Source organism: Gymnogyps californianus, chromosome 9 (assembly GCF_018139145.2).
Source record: "Gymnogyps californianus isolate 813 chromosome 9, ASM1813914v2, whole genome shotgun sequence".
NCBI classification, from domain to species: Eukaryota; Metazoa; Chordata; class Aves; order Accipitriformes; family Cathartidae; genus Gymnogyps; species Gymnogyps californianus.
In genome coordinates this window covers 22,350,572-22,370,280 of record NC_059479.1, presented here as the reverse complement: position 1 = coordinate 22,370,280, position 19,709 = coordinate 22,350,572, and the positions used below count along the sequence as shown (strand labels likewise).

The 19,709-nt window shown below is 47.2% G+C and overlaps 2 protein-coding genes across 5 annotated transcripts in view; one reads left to right on the top strand and one right to left on the bottom strand.

The window, feature by feature from the left end:
• Window positions 1-19,709, top strand: part of SLC16A2 (solute carrier family 16 member 2) — a 437,579-nt gene that overhangs the window by 70,317 nt on the left and 347,553 nt on the right. Inside the window, exon 7 of one of the 4 annotated variants that reach the window (XR_007766940.1) lies at window positions 5,719-5,729. The exons of the other annotated variants lie outside the window; for them this stretch is intronic. The gene's annotated coding sequence lies outside the window, so the exon portion shown is untranslated. Of the gene's footprint in view, window positions 1-5,718; window positions 5,730-19,709 lie in introns of those variants that run through there. 4 annotated transcript variants of the gene reach the window in all.
• Window positions 2,623-18,079, bottom strand: LOC127019808 (uracil phosphoribosyltransferase homolog). The gene is given in 7 exon segments (XM_050902038.1): window positions 2,623-2,969; window positions 2,972-3,000; window positions 3,032-3,130; window positions 3,910-4,071; window positions 4,839-4,931; window positions 17,241-17,296; window positions 18,033-18,079. Coding segments are annotated over 7 exon segments (570 nt in total). The 3' UTR covers window positions 2,623-2,885.

Here is a 19,709-nt window from a genome sequence, read left to right as displayed (position 1 = left end):
GAGATAAGAACAGTTTAATAACTAAAGTAAAATATAATGCTAACAATAATAATAATGAAATAATAATAATAATAGTAATGAAAAGGTATATAATAAAAAAAAGGAGGCGGGGGGGGAGGAAAAAAAAAACCAGTGATGCACAATGCAATTGCTCACCACCCGCTGACCGATGCCAGAGCCGTGATCCGCCCCTCCTGGCCAACTCTCCCCAGTTTATATACTGGGCATGACGTTCCATGGTATGGAATACCCCTTTGGCTAGTTCAGGTCAGCTGCCCTGGCCGTGCTCCCTCCCAGCTTCTTGCAGACCTGCTTGCTGGCAGAGCATGGGAAACTGGAAAGTCCTTGGCTTAAGATAAGCGCTACTTAGCAACAACTAAAACATCAGAGTGTTATCAACATCATTCTCACACTAAATCCAAAACACAGCACTGTACCAGCTACTAAGAAGAGAGTTAACTCTGTCCCAGCCGAAACCAGGACAACCACTAATCCATGTCCCTAAGCGCCACATCTACACGTCTTTTAAATACCTCCAGGGGTGGTGACTCAACCACTTCCCTGGGCAGCCTGTTCCAATGCTTGACAACCCTTTCAGTGAAGAAATTCTTCCTAATATCCAATCTAAACCTCCCCCGGTGCAACCTGAGGCCGTTTCCTCTTGTCCTATCGCTTGTTACTTGGGAGAAGAGACTGTCATCTACCTCGCTACAACCTCCTTTCAGGTCGTTGTAGAGAGCGAGGTCTCCCCTCAGCCTCCTTTTCTCCAGGCTAAACAACCCCAGTTCCCTCAGCCGCTCCTCATAGGACTTGTGCTCTAGACCCTTCGCCAGCTTCGTTTCTCTTCTTTGGACACGCTCCAGCACCTCAATCCTGTCAGTCTAAACCTGCATTTCTAATGTAAATCTCGTGGTGGACCTTAAGCTGTGTTTGATGAAAGATGGCAGTAGAATTAATCACCTCGTTTCTGGCAAATTGTGTTCTGGAGGGGGATCTCGAGAGGAAGACGGCAGCTAAACACAATAGGAAATGTGTAGGAATGTAGCACCAACAGAGGTGCTATTTGTGCCTTTTAAAACTCTCAATTCCTTGTATATAAAACCAGGAAGATGATTTGGTGACTTTCCGTTTCATTCTGTCAACTGCAGTGTATTTTTAAGATGGGCGTATCAGAGGTGTGTCTGAAGCCGTGTGGATTTACAGGGGTTTTCTGAGCAGGTTCTTGTATCCTTTCTAGATTTGGTTCTGTTTACAGCCATATCATTCCTTTAGGGTCGTTTCTCTGCCAAGCAGCAGCGGCAGCAGCAGAGCTGCCTACGAGATCTGCAGGCAGTGTCCCTGCCTGCTGTCTAGCCGCAGCACTGTTCAGTAGGTAGTACATAAAATCCATTTTTGCCTTCTAATTATTATTAAAACAGATGTCTTCATGATAACGCAGCTATCCAGCTCAGATTTAGAAACAGCTTTAAAGGTTTCCAAGTAACTTGCTCTTATTCAGTAACTTTTCTTGTACCGAGTTACGGCCGATTTTTGCCTTTCCTTAAAAGCAGCTCAGCCTCGCTTGGTTATAACAAACTCTTGTCCAGGGAGAATCAATAAATAGTTTGATAGCTTCAGAACCACTTCAAATCAATCCTCACACGTCAGATTTTTGGAAGCTTCGGAATGAAACACAAAACAAATACGAAAGTAGTGTAAAAGTGAGGCGGAACAAAATGTGGAGAAACCGCGTGCCTGAGGGACTGAGCAAGCTCCGTTTTGTTCTCTTCTGCTGACTTGAAGGAGATATCCTTACGCTGCGCCTGGCATTTGCACTGTTCATGCTGCATTCCAGTGCCACAGAAGAGTCGGGCAGGTTCCTCCGCATCCCGTGATTAAAGCTGAGTGCAGCAAGCTGCAGTGAAAGGCGGGTGTCCAGGAGTACAGCGTCAGCGTGGCGTTTGCTGAAGCCGTTATGCGTCTGGGTTCTTCAAGGCAGCGTGTAAATGAACAGTCAGATCCCTGTGGGGAAGCTCAGTGTTTCTCAAAATCCTGCTGCTGAGATCTTTTTGCTCGGTGCATTATTGCAGCTGATGCCGCAAACATAAATGCAGATGGCCTACTAAGGAGAATACAGGTTTTCCAATTAGTATTTTTGGCCTTTGAAAAGGCTGTTAACTAGAGATCTGGGCAGCATCAAAGCAGTAATTTGACTGCACCCCCTGCTACCTGTGGGTTTTAAAGCTGGGCTGCTATTTGCTTTTTAAATGGACTTTTTTTTTCCTTAGCTTCTGAAAGAAAGTTGCGTACAAAGAATGTGATAAATGGAGGACGCGTAAAGTTCTGTTGAATATGCTGGGGAAATGCACTGGAAAATACAAATTCCTCAGGCTGTCTGTAGTCACTGCTGCAGGTAACAAAAAAGATGAAGTATTCAGCTGAGCCCATGGTAGTTTTTTTAACACACAAATAGCTCTTTAAGGGGTAAAATCCATTTCCACTTTCACTGGCGCAGTCTGTAGGATAGATCTGTATGATGCATTGTGCAAAAGGCTCAAAGGATTTCTCTCATGACGTTTACTGTCAGTCTCTACCTAGTTAGGTGCTGTAAATCCAGTTGCACCCAAAAAATTCAGGCTACGGAAGAATAAATAAGTTAAAGCAGATAGCGTAGCAATGTCTACCACCCCAACATTGAGATGCTTGACTTCGTAAGGACAGAGTGCTTTGTTGCTGTACCTGATTCGGTGATCAGGCAGTAACTGACCAGAACTAATCGAAGTCAAGTATTTCCCCCTTTGGCCAAAAAGATTTTTAAACATGCCCTCAACCAACTCAACAATAATAAAACGTAGAAAAAAACCTCTTGTAACATCATATAGTCATATCTGTTTGTTCCGAGTGTGTCAGTCTGTTCCAAAATACTTCTGTCCAAAGTGAGTTGGTGCAACGGGATGAACTTCTGTAGTTAAAATGGTGATTCCATTTTAACTGGGAATTCCTGGATGATGGATTTGGCACCTTTTGAGAGAGGGCAAAGGCCTCAACTTACCATGAGGTGTGGAGAATAGGCTTAGCAGGATAATGACACTTGGTTGTATGCCGTGTTCTACAAGAACTTTGACAGCCTCAATGACAGTATTACCAGTACCTGAAAGGGGAAAAAGGGAGATTTTTATTTTTTTTTTCCCCTGGGTGAAGAACTTGTCCTAGGCCATCCGACAATATCCGTGTTAACATTGGTGTGTGACTGAACGATGATACTGTCCTTCCCCACCGGAAAACTATCACCTCTGCACGTATTAATTGTAGAAAACTTTGGTCTCCTGATGAAGGAACTTCATCTCTACTCTGACACAGCCGACTCTGCCAGGTTTTAAGCACTGGAGTCGGTGGATTTTATTAAAGCCCCGAGGCACGAAAGCTCATCTAAAATAGTAAAATGGCAATTAAGAGCTCCATGTGTAGAACCAGAATTAAATCTCAGACTGGAAAAGTTACTTCATCCTGACAAACTCCTTACCATGCTGACCAGATTTTTTCTCTTTTGGTAGTATTAACTGTATTTAATTTTAAAATAATTTACTTCTAGGATTATAATATTAACCCAACAGTGTCTTTTAATAGCATGAGAAAAATACTGTTTGAGGCTCTTCTCATGGCAAAATTTAAAAAATTAAATCTATATCAAGTCTTGATGCTTCAGCCTTTCTCACAAACGCAGGCATGCCCAAATGATTTGCTCTGCATTCACGCTGGTGCAGGCTGACTCATACGTATTCTGGCACAGCCTGATAAATTCCCTGCTCTGTCACCTAAATCAAGGAAAAAACCTAATCAAAGCCCCTGAAATTTCGGAATTTTCCTTTAAATTCAGCGCACTCACTGTTCAGATGAGTCTGACTGTACGTAATGATGAAAGACACTTACTCAGTATTGGGTACATAAGAAGAACTTTTCTCCTGTAAATGTCTGGTGGAAACTTAGCGTAGTATACTTTCGCTCGTTGAGTCTCCTCGTCGCTCTGTATCAGGATTTTTCCTATGCGGATTGATCTACAGCAGTCTCGTAAGCCTTGTTCCATTGCCTCTCCTCAAAACGAGCAGCAAAAAAACCCAACAACAAACAGTTACGCGCTAAGAAACGGCACAATTGCAAGATGCTACAATAAAACAGACAGTCCCAATACTGTATTGGTGATGAGTTCTAAAAAGGAGATTTTTTTCCCCAGTTCCAAGTGTTAAAAACACTGGAAGCTATTTTCCTTTTTTCTCTGTTCAGACAGCAAAAGGAGTCTGCTTGGTGTTACTTAGCTCCTGGGTATTAGTGTTCCCACACACCAGTGCTAAGCTCTCAAAGGCGAGAGCTGGAAGCGTCAAAACAAAGGTGTGGGGTTTGGAGAACATCTTTGAGCTCTGCCCAGAGACACCACGGCGCAAAATGTAGCGCAGGAAGCTGTGGACCCACTGGATTTTACGTCACAGATACAAAGGTTTCCGCGGCATTGGGCAAAATAACAGTGACTCTGCCACCACTGAGCACGGTTTATTTGGAGACCTGTCTCTGAGCAGAAGTAGTTAGCGGCACACCAGGAAGGACGTTGGCCTGGCCTCTCGCCGTTAACGGTTGCTAGAGAAGAGGCCAGATGAAATCTGTTGCAGCTCTTTGTCTCCTAAGAAGTTAATGAAACGTATTACTTGACATTCTGTGATCAAGGATACCTAGGAAAGAGTAACAACTGGCAGGTCTGGGTAAAGCTTTGCTGTAGCGAAGTGTTGTTGCACATTTTTGAAAGCAAGTGGCTTACAGGTTTCCAAAACGTTTAATTGGTGCTCGTTCGACAACCAGAAACTGCCTACCGCTTCTCATTATGCTGACTCCGCAGTTTCCCTTTTCAAATCTGACTCCTTCATACTTGTGTCCTGTTGCAGTGGTCACAAACAAGCACAAGCCTGCCTGCAAAAGTGATGGTAGGGATATTGCATTTTGCAATAAAGCAGGGCCCTACAAAAGACTCAGTTAAAGGCTGAGCCCGTCTGGGGATGGGGGGAAAGTATGGCCTTTACTGGAGCAAACGTGGTGTGTCTCTGTCATGCTGACAGCAATGCCAAGCAAAATAATGTAGAGAAATGTAGGTAAGAGGCCTCGCTAATAAATCATTTGAAGAAGATACTGTATGTGGTGGGGTGACCCTGGCTGGACGCCAGGTGCCCACCAAAGCTGCTCTGTCACTCCCCTCCTCAGCAGGACAGGGGAGAGAAAATATAACAAAAGGCTCGTGGGTCGAGGTAAGGACAGGGAGATCACTCAGCAATTACTGTCACGGGCAAAACAGACTCGACTTGGGGAAAAAAATTAATTTAATTTATTACCAGTCAAATCAGAGTAGGGTAATGAGAAATAAAACTAAATCTTAAAAACACTTTCCCCCCACCCCTCCCTTCTTCCCGGGCTCAGCTTCACTCCCAAATTCTCTACCTCCCCTCCCCGAGCAGCACAGGGGGACGGGGAATGGGGGTTGCAGTCAGTTCATCACATGTTGTCTCTGCTGCTCCTTCCTCCTCGGGGGAGGACTCCTCACACTCTTCCCCTGCTCCAGCGTGGGGTCCCTCCCACGGGAGACAGTCCTCCACCAACTTCTCCAACGTGAGTCCTTCCCACGGGCTGCAGTTCTTCACGAACTGCCCCAGCGTGGGTCCCTTCCACGGGGTGCAGTCCTTCAGGAACAGACTGCTCCAGCGTGGGTCCCCCGCGGGGTCACAAGCCCTGCCAGCAAACCTGCTCCAGCCTGGGCTCCTCTCTCCACGGGGCCACAGCTCCTGCCAGGAGCCTGCTCCAGCGCGGGCTTCCCACGGGGTCACAGCCTCCTTCGGGCTCATCCCCCTGCTCCGGCGTGGGGTCCTCCAGGGGCTGCAGGTGGAGATCTGCTCCACCGTGGACCTCCATGGGCTGCAGGGGGACAGCCTGCCTCACCATGGTCTTCCCCACGGGCTGCAGGGGAATCTCTGCTCCGGTGCCTGGAGCACCTCCTGCCCCTCCTTCTTCCCTGACCTTGGTGTCTGCAGAGTTGTTCCTCTCACATCTCACTCCTCTCTCCCAGCTGCTGTTGCCCAGCAGTTTCTTCCCCCCTTCTTAAATCTGTTATCCCAGAGGCGCTACCACTGTCACCGATGGGCTCGGCCTTGGCCAGCGGCGGGTCCATCTTGGAGCCGGCTGGCATTGGCTCTGTTGGACACGGGGGAAGCTTCTGGCAGCTTCTCACAGAAGCCACCCCTGCAGCCCCCCCCGCTACCAAAACCTTGCCGCGCAAACCCAATACACTGTAACATTATGAAAAGTAAGCTTTGTCAAGTTCACCAGATACTTTCCTTAATGTCATGGTTTAAAGCAGTAGTGCTGATAGACTAAACCTTCAGTTAGTAAGACATCTGATCTTGTCTTTCACGATATTTTGATTGAGAAAGAGGAACCATGTAAGTCAATATGACAAATTTTAATTGGACTGAAAACTAACTGATAGGTTTCCAAGTGTAATTGTAAGCAGAAGCATCACTGAACAAGGCACAGCTCCCTTCCTATCGGTTCTTGACCCCACACCACTTAATGTGTGATCAGTGACCTACAAGAAAATATAAAATCATTACTGGTGATCTGCAGGTGCACAGAAGTTAGGGGCAGGTCGCTGATACCAAACCTAATCTGGATCACTTAATGAGCTGAGCTTAAGTAAACAACATGTTTTTCAATGCCACCAGATGTAAAGTTGTCAGCCTAAGAATAGAGCGGCAGCTGGACTACGGGGTGGGTGACAAAGTCATAGAAAACAGTGATTCAGAAGAAAAATAATCAGCTGAACATGAGCCTCTAATGAGATGCTCTGCCAAGAGGAGCTAATGCTTCCACAGAACCAAAAAGGCAGACACCAAGGAAGACAAGGGAGGTTTTATTACCTCTGTTGTGGGCTCCAGGAAGACTTCCCCGAGGGCTGGAAAACACACCTTCATGCGAAAACACCCTAGGAACATGGTTTATTAAGAAATAAAAGGTCAAGGGACATTTTAAATGCAGTCTCTAGGAAGGCACGTGGCAGATTTAACACGAAAGGGTTCTTTATCTGGCAAAGTGGTGTTTGGTAGCTGGACATCGGAATAGGTTGCTGTATATTTTTAGCAGTGGGGAAAGTTGTCCACTGAAAGAGTCCACCCACAATTTGCTGACTATGGCGGAGTGCCTGTCACTGAGGAATCACTGGAAATACTTAATGAGATTTTTTTTTTTTTCCAAAGGAAACACTCTAGTTTGAACAAGAATTAATTCAGAGGAATCCGTCAGCCTTCATTAGGCTGGAATTGGGAGTGGCTTATTAGAACAGCTCCTGCTAGATTTCTTCTGAGTAAATACCGAACACTATGACTGCAGGCAGGGGCGAAGGGAAGAGGTGAAGCAGACAGACGCAGGCAGCCTTAGCTGCAATACGTGTGTGCTCCCAGTTAGGTGAAAAGGCCATTTTGAGTCATCTCGCCTCCCTTTTCAGGTTTAGGCCATATCCATAAGGGGCTGCAGCTTTCCAACACTTTTTTTCGCTCGTGTAACGTTATCAGTGTGAGCCATAGCTGCCCTGAGCAGCACGAGCCGCAGGGCAATCAGCATTTGCAAAAAGACAGCTACCAAAACGTGCCTCTAACAGTTTTATTGCCATGCCTTTTGCTTTAACCCCGTGCTGTAAGAGCAGTATTAGCCACTGGGAAACTTAAACATGTTACCAGGCGCAAGTACTACCAAATAACGTCAGCTTTATTGTTGTCCCTTGCCATTTTGAAATTATTGCGTGCCCGCTGGGTTTTAGTTATTGTTTAGGGGAAGCAAGGACCCTGGGCAGGCTTTATCTTTTCATTCGTGTTGAGAAACCAGAATGGAGTTTTTTTTAAGTGTCAAAGTCCTTAAGAGAAAAATGGGGAAAAGAGAAAGTGGGAAACACAGGATGGGGTTGGAGGGAAGAGAAATCTTTCAAAGATGCTTTCCTATTCAGTGTTGATGGTCACCCTCTTATTTACATCCAAAACACAGTTGTGATGGTTACTCACCAATCCTTATCTTCGGGCGTGATTTCTACCATCTCATGCGCAGCTTGAGCTTGTGTCAGTGACTTTGGGCACTGCCGTCTGGTTAATCACAGGGCTAGCAGGGGGGACCGGGGTGGGTTTCTGCCTATTCTTTTTTGCAGCTGTTTCAACAGCAAATGCTAATTCCTCTCTCAATGTTTTGCTCTTTCTGGGAATTTAAAAATAACTTGCCTAATGAAGCAGTGCTGAGCGGCTCATATGTCCAGACGGATAGGATTGAAATGCTTCAGTTCAGAAAGCCAAGTCGTCCATGGTGGCAGTGCCTTTGAAGAAGTCCCCCAAGGCCCTTTTCCAAATAATCCCAGGACTGGCAGAAATTAATGCAGGAAGAAATTCAGAGAAAGGGGGGAGGATCACGTCAAAGGGCCTGGGACTCGGGAAGACATTTCTGGGTGAGCTGTAATCATTCCCATCCTATGACATCCCTTTAGCAGTGCCGTTTAATTACTCCATTACGGGCAGGGTTTGATGTATGTGTTCTATAGCAGGGACATCCAGAACATGAAAGAAAAATGTGGCGCTTACTGAATGCTTTACAAAGATCAATGAAGCTCCTTGTCCCTTGTTAGAGCAACGAGAAGCTGAGCGCAGAGTGACAAAACTGCCTGTCCAAGGGCAGCCACCAAAGCACAAGCAGAGATACTTACAGGCTATGGCAGTTTTCAGTTTCTCCCTCAAAACCACCTTGCTTTGTTACTCATCTTTGGTTTCTATCCTCTGTACCTGGAGATCACCATCCCCATTTAAGTTGACCCTGTGATGAGCACATGTGCCTCAATAGGATAGGACACGTGAGACCCGCGAAGGGTGAACAGCCGTGTATTTCCAAGAGTAGCTGCAAGAGTGATTAGAAAAATAAGCTGGGCATGATATGCTGGGAAGCAAAATTGCTATGGAAAGGCAGGCCTGGGGTCCAGGGAGATACTTGGCTTCTCACTTTAGGCCAAGACTGGAGTCAGAAACCCGTCCCCTGCCCACTTCTAGCCTTCTTAGCCTCTTGGATTGATTTGCAACATTACTGTTTTCTTGTTCTTTAGAATTAAATCATTTACAGTGCAAGTCCTTGAGGTTTCAGACTTACTTCTGTGGGTGCCATAATGCTTATCAGAGAGTAAATGTTACTCTTTCTAATATATCAATGATAAAATCCTTTTTTTCCCCAGCTAGGTGAATGATTATTACATTCTTCAAATCAATTCTCATTTTTCTTTAATTGCTTCTGATGCCCTTGGCACTGTTGAGTGACAGGGTCTGCACTCCAGCCTAGGAGGCTACTGGGTTAATTCGGCAATCTCCTCACCTGCATGAGAGGAGATTATTGATCCTAAAAGGCTGGTGGTTTTATTTGGGGCAGAGAGGATGAGGAAAGCATGTCAGAAGAGTTTGCCAGGCAGAGACTCATGCTACTACCTATGTTAACCCTACAAAGAATGTAAGATCCGTATCATATGCGGCATGTCTGTATGTTTTTATTGAATTGTCCTTAGGAAATGCCAGATCTAGAGTGCAATTCATCATTCCCTTGCATCTAGCATCAAATATGCCGTACTGTAAAAGGAGGAAATGAAGCCAAAACAGAAGGATCATGTGTTACTTCGGCTCTGTGCTTGTGTCAGGGGAATGGAGGACTTCCAGCACTGGGATGCAACTGCAAAAAAACAGGAGCTTCTCTCCCTCTGTACAGAATAATGAATTTCATCACCATCCTTCATCCATCAACCAAGAACGTGGCCTGTGCGATGTCCAGAGCAGTCCAGGCAACAGCACATTTCCTTTTTTGAACTGAAATCTTAACCCGGTTCATAACCACAGCCCTGAAGTTAAACTCCTTGCTCGACAACATAGCAGCTGTTCCCTGTAACCAACATGAGCCTCCATCTCAGCGTGTTCCCTGTAGGTTAGCAGACTTTACAGACTTGGCAACAATTGAGAGATTTGTACCTTTCTGTTCTCAAATCCTAACCCTAACTTCCAGCAACCTTGACCAAAGCTGTACGGTGACTGTCTCACACCAGGAGCTCCCTGAGCTCCCTGGGCCTTTCAGATTTGATAATAAAACTTATTCTTCAACTCTTGATTTCAATAATTCTGGCATCATAACCTCAACTGAGATGGGAATTTCCCACCCCCCAAGAGAGAAACTCTCCTCCACTCTAGCCCCAAAAACCCCTGAGGGTGTTAAGCCTGTTCATAGAGAGGGTCTGTAATAGTGCAACCCATCCCCGTTGCATCGGGGCACATTGCGGAGGGGTCACGCCGAGCACCCACCTTCAAACAGAGCCAGGGCCAAATCCAGCGTGCGCCTCAAGGGCAGGACCCACCTTGGAGCCAGGGGCAGACCGTGTCCTTGAGGGACTCGGGACGATGCTAAATCTCCGCCGCAGCTCCGGGTGCTGCCAGACAGATTCCTCTCGCTGAACACGATGCCAGGGGCTCATTTCAAAAAGAAAGATCTTAAATAGTCTCCATAGCCAACACTGGCATTTTGCAGCATTATCCGATGGGAGATGAAGGAGGGATAAATTCCTTAAAAATAATCCTCATGGTGTTAAATAATGTGATTAAGCAGGCTGCCTAATTCTCCTCCTTGGTATTAAACTGTCCTGTTTATCAGTGGTTTCAGCTCTGCCCCCCTCACTGCTCCGTCCTGTGCACCCTCCTCTGCTGCAGCACGGGGCTGACTTGACATACCACCGCTTTAGCAGCTGCCTGCCATAAAAATGTGCCCTTATCTCTCAGTCTGCAGTTTATGCTCCGTCTCTTTATTTTCCTTCATGTAATCATCAGACATTTCTGCATTTCGTCGTGATAAATACCAGACTGTTGAATCTCTGGAGCTGCCAAGAAATGCATCTCAGCATAGCACAAATAGAGCTGCTATTTTTTTTTATTCCTTCCTTTAGTTTAACATTTATTCCTGCTATTGTTGTCCTTAGAAGGATAAATAGGGCTGCAGCTTGCTAGCAAGTTGCTGCAAATACACTAGATGAAAGAATAAATAACATGATGTACCGAAGGCTATGAAGACTAAATATATTATATTGAGATAGTCAAGCAAAAGATGTGATAATGTGCTATTCATTATACAGGTGCACCAGTGCTCACTACAGGATAAAATTAGATTGACTCATCTGTAGGTCATGTACCTTACACTGCTCAGAATTGGCAGAGATTTTCTTCTGTCTGTACTGGTAGTGCATTGAAACAGGAGCATGTCAATCACAGCCCTGCACTCCAAATAAAGGTTTCCATCATCACACTGTATTGCACAGCGTAAGGCACGAAGGATCCTGGCCATCATGGCTTCGGTACCGCATCTGAAGACATCTTTACCATTTCCACTTTTTAAATGCCATATGTAGAACCATTTCCCCTCCTCTCAAAGAAAAAGATAGAGCATGTGCAACATGCAAAAAGAAACATACGGCGTCTGATAGACAGGTTGGTATGTCGAGCATTACCCGGGTTATTTGCTCTAGATCGTCATCTGAAGGTACGTTCAGCGATGCCGAGTGACTCTCGGAAGTGCTGATACTTCGATAGGTGAAACCACCTCGCACAAACGATCGCTGTTTGCTGCTGCAGTAACTCGTGCTGTGTTTTCAGACAGCAGGACAGGCTGAGCACTCAGCGTGGCTCCGTGTTTCCTATTTTCCTTTACACCCGCATACCCACTTTGCCAGCTTACAGCCACCGTTCTTGAGACACATCCCTTAAGTACTTCTCTCTTTGCAAGTGGATCTGCTGTCTGAAGCTGCCTTTATAGCCACCCACCCCTGTTGTTATTTCCATTAAAAGGCTGGAAGCCTAATCTTGCATAATCATGCAGTCTCGAAGATCTCTAAATGAATTCTGATGGTAAAAAAGGTGCAGGTAGAGACAAGAAGAGGTAGAAACATCTCTTATGCTTCATGCGGGAAACAAAGAGATGCAAGATGCAAAATTCCACGGAAACTCACTTGTGTTTAAGTCCTTCTGTCCCCCAGAGACAGGGATCAATAAGAGCCTGCGATGTCATTTTGGCTGCCTGGGTTATCTCTCTGGACAGCTCATCTGCAGGAAAGGCTCTTGAATGGGTACTCTCTAGGTATATCTGCTGGCTGGTCCCTCTCCGGATGACAATTGCTTCCCCTTCTGCATTTTCAGATGGCTCAATATATAAACTTCAAAAGAAAAATCCGGTCAGAGCTTGTGATGCCTTGTGGTATCACACAAAAAGACAAAAACCCAAAAAGACTTCGCTTTTAGCACCGTTCAGCTTTTAGCAGCCCAAGGGCAGACCTCAGAGTGCCACTCGGTGACTCGGACCTTTCCAAGGCGGCCCGCAGCGTTGGTAAAAGCTCAAGCCGGTGCTCCGAGGGCTGCCTGAGCCGCTTGTGGGATGGCAGCGCACAAGCTCTTCCCTGAACTGGGCTCACTCGCTGCAGGGCGGGAAGCCCAAGGGCGAAGGCAAAGCGCCAACGAAGAGCTGGATTTAAGCTTTTCTTGCAAACACGCAGGGTTCCCCTCAAGAACACCATTACAGCCTAGGGGAGCAGAAGCTTCCTCTTTCCCGCCAGTTTTTATGAGATTAGTTCTTACCCAGTGTCCGATCTCCCATTGTTGAGCTGTTTCCAAGGGTCATGTTCAGTCACTGCACTGAATGTTGCTGCAGCTAATTATGGTCACTGCAGCTAATTATGGGCTGACCATGAAGCCCTGCCATCCCATCCCAGCAGGACCAGTTGGCCGGAGCACACCACGATTGTTTCTGTGAGGCAGCACGCAAAGCTGTGGCAGGCTGTGCTCTCCATCTCAGGTACCTTCGCACAGCCAGAGCCATCTTTTCTTCTGTCCATAAGCAGCAGCTATGGGTAGCATACATCTTCTTTGCTTGTTTGTTGACTGCTGCCAGCAAAAAGACATCGCTGTTGCTATATGAGGATTCCGTACGGCACAAAAACCCCTCCATGTCCTTAAACGCAGAGGTGGATGCAGAGCAGATTAGAGGGGCTTAGGAGAGCAGCATTACAGCGTCATGGACACCGGTCCTGTCATACAGCGCCCAGTGGGATGCCGCCAGAGTAGGAGTGAAATGAGATAAAGCAGAAAAGACATTTTAAGGGATGCTGCAGAATAAACATCTTTTGCGTGGCTTGGATTAGTCGCCCCCAAACAGCCAGGAGCCCAACTAGAAGATGCGAGAGGAGGCTGGAAGCGCACGGGGACTGGGCAAGAGGAGGAGCCGAGATGGGAGCCAACGCAGGGAGGTGCGGGGAGCTCCGGGGGTGCGCGGATGGTGGGCAGGGATGGATGGGACCAACGTCCCGGTCCTCCCACAGCTGGGAGCAGCGCCTTGACAAACAAAAAGTCACCAATACTGACAAGAAGGGCGAGTGGAAAAAGCGAGCTCGACCGGCAAGGAATGAGGCAAAGGTGGGAAGTGATGAAAACCTTGAGGTAGTGATAGGCAAGGTGGAGATGAAGATCAAAAGGGAGGAGGGCAAATGGTTGGCTCAAGGCAATTTCCGAATTTTGGGGTCAGTCAGCAGAGGGATCACTTTTTCAGACACAGAGAAGGGCCGCTGCCACACCGTGAGGGATCTGGGCTCTTCATCCTCTCCACAAGATAGCTGCCCCAGCACAGTAAGGCCATCAGTGCCAGGGCAAAGCACAGAGCCATTGTTTGTACTAGCACGTTCCCAAGCTCAGCAAAATAAAGAGATAAGCAGTGCAGCCAACAAACTCTGTGACCCACACGGAAGCTTGCCACTTAATAACTACTATAGCTATAGCATGCTTAACACAAAACTGCCGTTGTCTCGTGCCCCTCGTCGGGCGCCAAAAAGGACTGTGGTGAGTTGACCTTGGCTGGACGCCAGGTGCCCACCAAGCCGCTCTATCACTTCCCCTCCTCAGCAGGATGGGAGGGGAGAAAATAAGATGGAAAAAAACTTGTGGGTCAAGATAAAGGCAGTTTGATAAAGCACAAACAAAGGCCACGCACGGAAGCAAAGGAAAACAAAAGATTTATTCTCTACTTCCCATCAGCAGGCAACGTCCAGCCACTTCCCGGGAAGAAGGGCTTCCGTACGCATAGCGCTCGCTCCGGAAGACAAACGTCATAATAACGAATGCCCCCTCTCCTCCTCCTTTCTCTTAACTTTTATAGCTGAGCAGACGTCATATGGTATGGAATATCCCTCTGGTCAGTTGGGGTCAGCTGTCCCAGCTGCGTCCCCTCCCAAGATCTTGCCCACCCCCAGCCTACTGGCTTTTGGGGGTGAGGGGGGGAACGCTGGAGAGACAGCCTTGATGCTGCGAGCACTGCTCAGCAGTAGCCAAAACGCTGGTGTGTTATCAACGCCTTTCTAGCCACCGGTACACAGCACGGCACTATGAGGGCTGCTGTGGGGAAAATTAACTCCATCTCAGCCAGACCCAATACACACAGATGTTGTCCCTTTTCTCTTGGAAGAAATCAGAAGGATGCTTTGGAGACACAGAAGTCCAGGCAGAAGGAGGAGAGTGCTTGAGAAATAAGTTTTTAGATGGTAAGAAAGTGGTGAGAATTGAGGATGGGGGGGAATTCAATGAAATGGGAAAAACGGAAATTAATTGTCTTTTGAAAGATAATTAAACCAAAAAGAAGAGGAAGAATCTGACCATTCCAGTTACTTCCTTACACCCAGGACCCGGCACCATACAGACTTAACAACTCCTACTGTTTCAGGAGACGTGGTGAGGAGTACCATCAAACACTGATAAACAACCTTTCTCACATTGCTAGGATTTAGGCTCGTTCCTTTTTCTTAATTTCCTCCAACCCTTCTGAGTCTCAGCTCCTCCTCTTGCATTTGCATGTGTTTCTCTCTTCCAAATACTTGTAGACAGCTACCACATCTTCCCTTGCATCGCTGACAATATAACTTTAACCAGGGACAGTAAAATGACAAAAAACCTGAGCAAACAAAAAGGCAAAGAAACGACGAGGGCGTTTTGCTGCCTTTAGCAGTAAAGCACAGTGACTCCTGTACTTCTGAGTGGTATCACTGTTGTGTATTTAAATCATACACGCTTTCCAGGCGTGCAATATAATAAACATCCTAACAAATAATTCAGATCAGGTTGCAGACCCGTATGTCTTCTGAGCGCGTGTTAGCTTGTGAGCTTCAGAGCATCGTAAGACATCAGCGGAGTAGGAAATGCAGGAGCAAAGTTTCAGTCCCACAGCAAGGTGGGCACCATCCATCTTCGAACGTCAGCAGCAGTCCCACCTCTGTCCCAGTACCGGGATGGAGAAAGCTCTCCAGTGACAGCGAATGCTACGGGAGAAACACAAAACCAGTCACTTGTTTGCATTAAACTTGTTGGAGCTTGGTATCTTTGGAATCCTTCCCCCTGCCCCCCGATTAGATGAAATTTATCACAGAGTTCAAAAGTTATGGAAATGGGCCCAAAAGACAGGCTGGCGATGCAATTGCAGAAGCTCTCGTTCCTTAGGAAATGAGCTTAAAACCCCTCGTGATTGGAGAAGTGGCCCCACAGCCCGATATTTGGTGGCCATTTACATTTCAAGGTCCCTGTCCCCAATGAGAGAGAGAGGATGTCTGAATCCTTCCTTTCTCATAATTAAAGCTTATGAGCTGGAGACTCATTTTTAAGGTGCCCCTTTCTATTGATCTGTAATGCCACTTCAGAGGTTATAACTGATAATATTAGATTTTAATCAACTCAGATTTGGTCGTGGGTGCTACTTTCAGCTAGAGGAATCGAGTTAACTGCCTCTTGCCTTTTTCCTATTTATATTTCAACTGCATTGTGCGAGAATAATGTGGCATCTTCATTCAGACAGAATTAGTCATTTACTTTATGTAGAAATCTTCAGCATGGAGTAATCTCACCCATATTCAGCCAAGCAGGTAAGCACATACTGAAGTCTACAATTAAAATCCTTAATTAAATCCTTAAATTAAGCACATACTTAAATGCTTTGCTAAAGAGGGATATAATCTCCAACATGCTTAAGATAAAGTGTGTGTTTACGTGCTTTATTGAACCAGTGCTTTCGCTGCAACACAAAGTGTATTTGGGAAGCAAAAGCTGCTATAGGTGTAATCCCACAAAAACCCAGCAATTTGACGGGGGAAGCCTGTGTGCATTTATCAACATAAACCACACGTCGCCCGTTCTGACAGCTCGTACCTGGAATTTCATGAGGTGTAAAAAACCATGTGGATGTGATGTTGCCAGGCCAGTGGAACGCGATTAGCTGTGCTGGAACCGTGGCGGTGCAAGCAGCAGCGTTCACGGCTCGGCTGCGGGTTGGAGAAAGGATAGTCCCAGCTTGGATGCCTGGCTGGGTTTTGCGTGGCTTGCTGGGCTGGGGAGGTGGCATTTAAATCCGAGATTTGGGGTAGGTTTGGTCTCCGTGTTGACTTTGGGGGAGCGCGAGGGTGGGAGACAGGAAGAAGACCTCCTCCACTCCACCGAGCACCGGAGCAGGCATGCTGGGGTGGAAAGGCGTATTCATGGGGCAGGAGAAGAGACAGGCTTTGGAGACGGCTTCAGGGCTAGGGCTGGGTCCTGGGTCTGAGAGGGAAGGGTTGGCCTTTCTGCCAGGGTTTCTGAATGAGACGAGCTGAAGAGTTTAACTGCTGAATCTGCAAAGGCTCCCAGGGTGAAGGCGATGGTTGATTTTGGTATGAAATGGCTCTTGTTTCAGGGCAGGGATCTGTCAGCTGGCTGCTATTAAAGCTAAGTTAGGTTGGGTTTAAAGCTGAGCTTTAATAAGCTCAGGGTTCAGTGTCTTTGGTTGGTAACTGGGGCCAGGATGAGACCTGATGCCCTAAGTGCACCTGAACCTCCTCCTCCTCCCCACCAGAAAATCTTCCAGTAACCCCAGTGCCAGTAGCTTGGATCTGCTCCAAGAGGAGTCCAAGGAGATCTGACATTGGCCCAGAGCTCCAGCAGGACACTAGCCGGGAGGTCTGGCTCTTCTCCTGGCACCACAGCGGCTAGGCAGCAGCTGAAAGCAGAAAGGGAAAGCAATAGGAGGAAAAGCAGTTTTGTTTTTCAGAGAATAAGGAAAAAGGGGCTGGATCCCCCAAATCTCCTCACCCCGACTGTCTTCAGTCCACAAACGGGTCTGGCACTTACCCAGCTTCAGGTTGGCAGCATCCCGTCGGACAGGAGCAGCCCGGGCAAGCTGAGTCCTGGGCCAAAAAGGAGACAGACACATCATCAGGCCACAGTCGAGTCCTTTCCCCGCAGACTGGGCTTTGCTAGACCTGGCCCGCAGTCAAACACGCCAGCAAGACTCTGCGAATATCCCTCATTCCTGCCAGAAACGGTATTAAAAGAATATTATGAGTTGCAATTACCATGGCATGCACTATTCCTGCTTTAGCTCCCAGCGTCATTTAGCTCCCGGAATGGATGCTGCCCAGTTGATGAGCAGCTATTTGGTATTTTGTTTTAACCTCATGGCCGGTGCGTGACTTTGGGCTTTATTTACTGCCTGCTATCCAAACCCAGCTCCAGAGACAAGGTTATTCGTTTCCTCACATGCTTTCCTACCGGAGTTCATCACTCCAGTACCCAGGAGCAACACGCGTATTAATGAATTTAGCATTGTGGCAGGGTGGGGGAAGGATTATTTCCATGTTTCAAATTTGGAGCTTAACTGTGCTCATTTGAAACAACCTCTCATTTTGGATCCATGATTTGTAATGGCCGACTTTTTGTTTTTATTTCATTTGCAGCAAACATACGATACTATAGAATAGTAAGCCATCATGAAATTAGAAAAGCCTGACTATAACATATGGGTGGTAGCAGCAGAGCACCCCAAATCCTTATGAGAAACGATCGCTCCAGTGGGCAGAGCTTGGAAGTGTAACACATTTAACACAGAATAAATCTGTAAAATTGGAGTTTATTAATCCTAACCCCAACTCCCGCTTTGGCTGGTGTAACGCCACGTATGCGTACGGCATAAGGCCTTGTCTGCAGTTTGGCTATGACTTTGCAGAGCCTCGCACTGCATCCGTTCCGGCATCGGCACACGGACGGCTGTGTTTGCACTGTGTGCTGCTGATTAGAGAGTGCTGCAAAGCCTGCAGACGCTCTCACAGCACTGCAACAGGCCTCCCAATTTGTTGTTCCCAGAAACAGGCATTTCTAAGTTTGAAATATATTTAAGAGAAGCAGTTACGAATACCCGACACAAAGCAATTCCCAGGTTTTTTGTATCGACTTTCTTGCATGAAGAGAGAAAAATACATCCACAATTTAAACTCATTACCTGACACCCTCTAGAGGCCTCCAGCCTGCAAACGCTTCAGCACGAGCTAATTTTATGAGAATATTCCCACCTTGTGCTAACTTGTTTCAGCTAATGAACCCAGGAGGGCCAGCGGCACGCGTGCCCCGGGCTGGTGGCCGGGCTGTGCCGGGGCTGATGGCGCAGCGGGGAAGGTTTCATTAGCGAGACAGACACCAGCCCATAGGCACAGGCTTGGAAAAAAAAAAGTTTTGAGTCCTTGAAATGCAACGTTACCAACTCGGGGAAGGGCTCAGCAGAGAGAACAAATGGTGCCACAGCCCACCCAGCCTTTTTTCTTTGGGAATTGGCAGGTAAGAAATCCAACCGAGGTGCCGGCACGGCATACGAACTGAAATGCTCGGCAGAGCTCGGGCTGCAGCATCTCTCTCTGATGTTTGCGTGCCCGTCCCTCTGCACAAGACCCTTCGGAGTGGATCTACACCATCCCTAAATGCTACGTACAGTGAGCCCTTGGGATGCAGCCCTGGGCCCGGCGGCTGGCACTTCTGACCCTTTTTGAGTGGTTTTTGCTAAGCTCACTGGGCAGTTAAAGTTTAGGTGCTGTTGGATTATTTTTCCCATCGCTGCTTCTCTCACACTCCAGCTTCTTAAGTTTTAGCATATTGCAAATCTTCCCCCGGCATGCTCTGCAGCAAGAGATGGATTATATTGAAGCAAAAACCAAGCAAGAAAGTGTAGAGTGAAAGCTCGGCTTCCACACGTCATTCAATCCGTCCCATTCCCCAGTGCATGAAAAGCCACGCGCAACGATCCGGTGCGTTGCCTGTAGTGCGGCTTCACAGCGTGGGGCGAAAGCGGTCTCGACTTCACAGTTACTTGTTGCTCTTCATAAGAGATGATTCAAATGGTATCGACAGGCTTCAATGCAGTTTGCAGGTTTACAGAGAGATAATCCAGTAGTTTAGTTACCGGTCAGGGACACAGGAGACGGAGGAGCAAATCTCCCTTCCATCACACGTTTACCATCCAATTCAAGGTAAGTCAAAGATGTCCTGCAGCGTCCAAGGACTTTGGCAGGGCCACAGTAGAATTTACCTGCCTCCATCCCAATGTGTCGTCGTCAGAAAATTCACGCCTAATCCTGTGGGCACCATGTTTCTAGACATGCCTGAGGCGATTTGGTGCTGAGCAGTTCAGCAGTATCGCAGATCTCATTATCACCGAGGTTCCCAGATCAGGTGTTTCTCAAATTAATCCCTCTGAGGGCTCAGCCCATACTGAACTGCAGCTCACAGCACCAGGGTCCACCCCGAGCCCGGGAACAACCAGCGCGTTGGCAT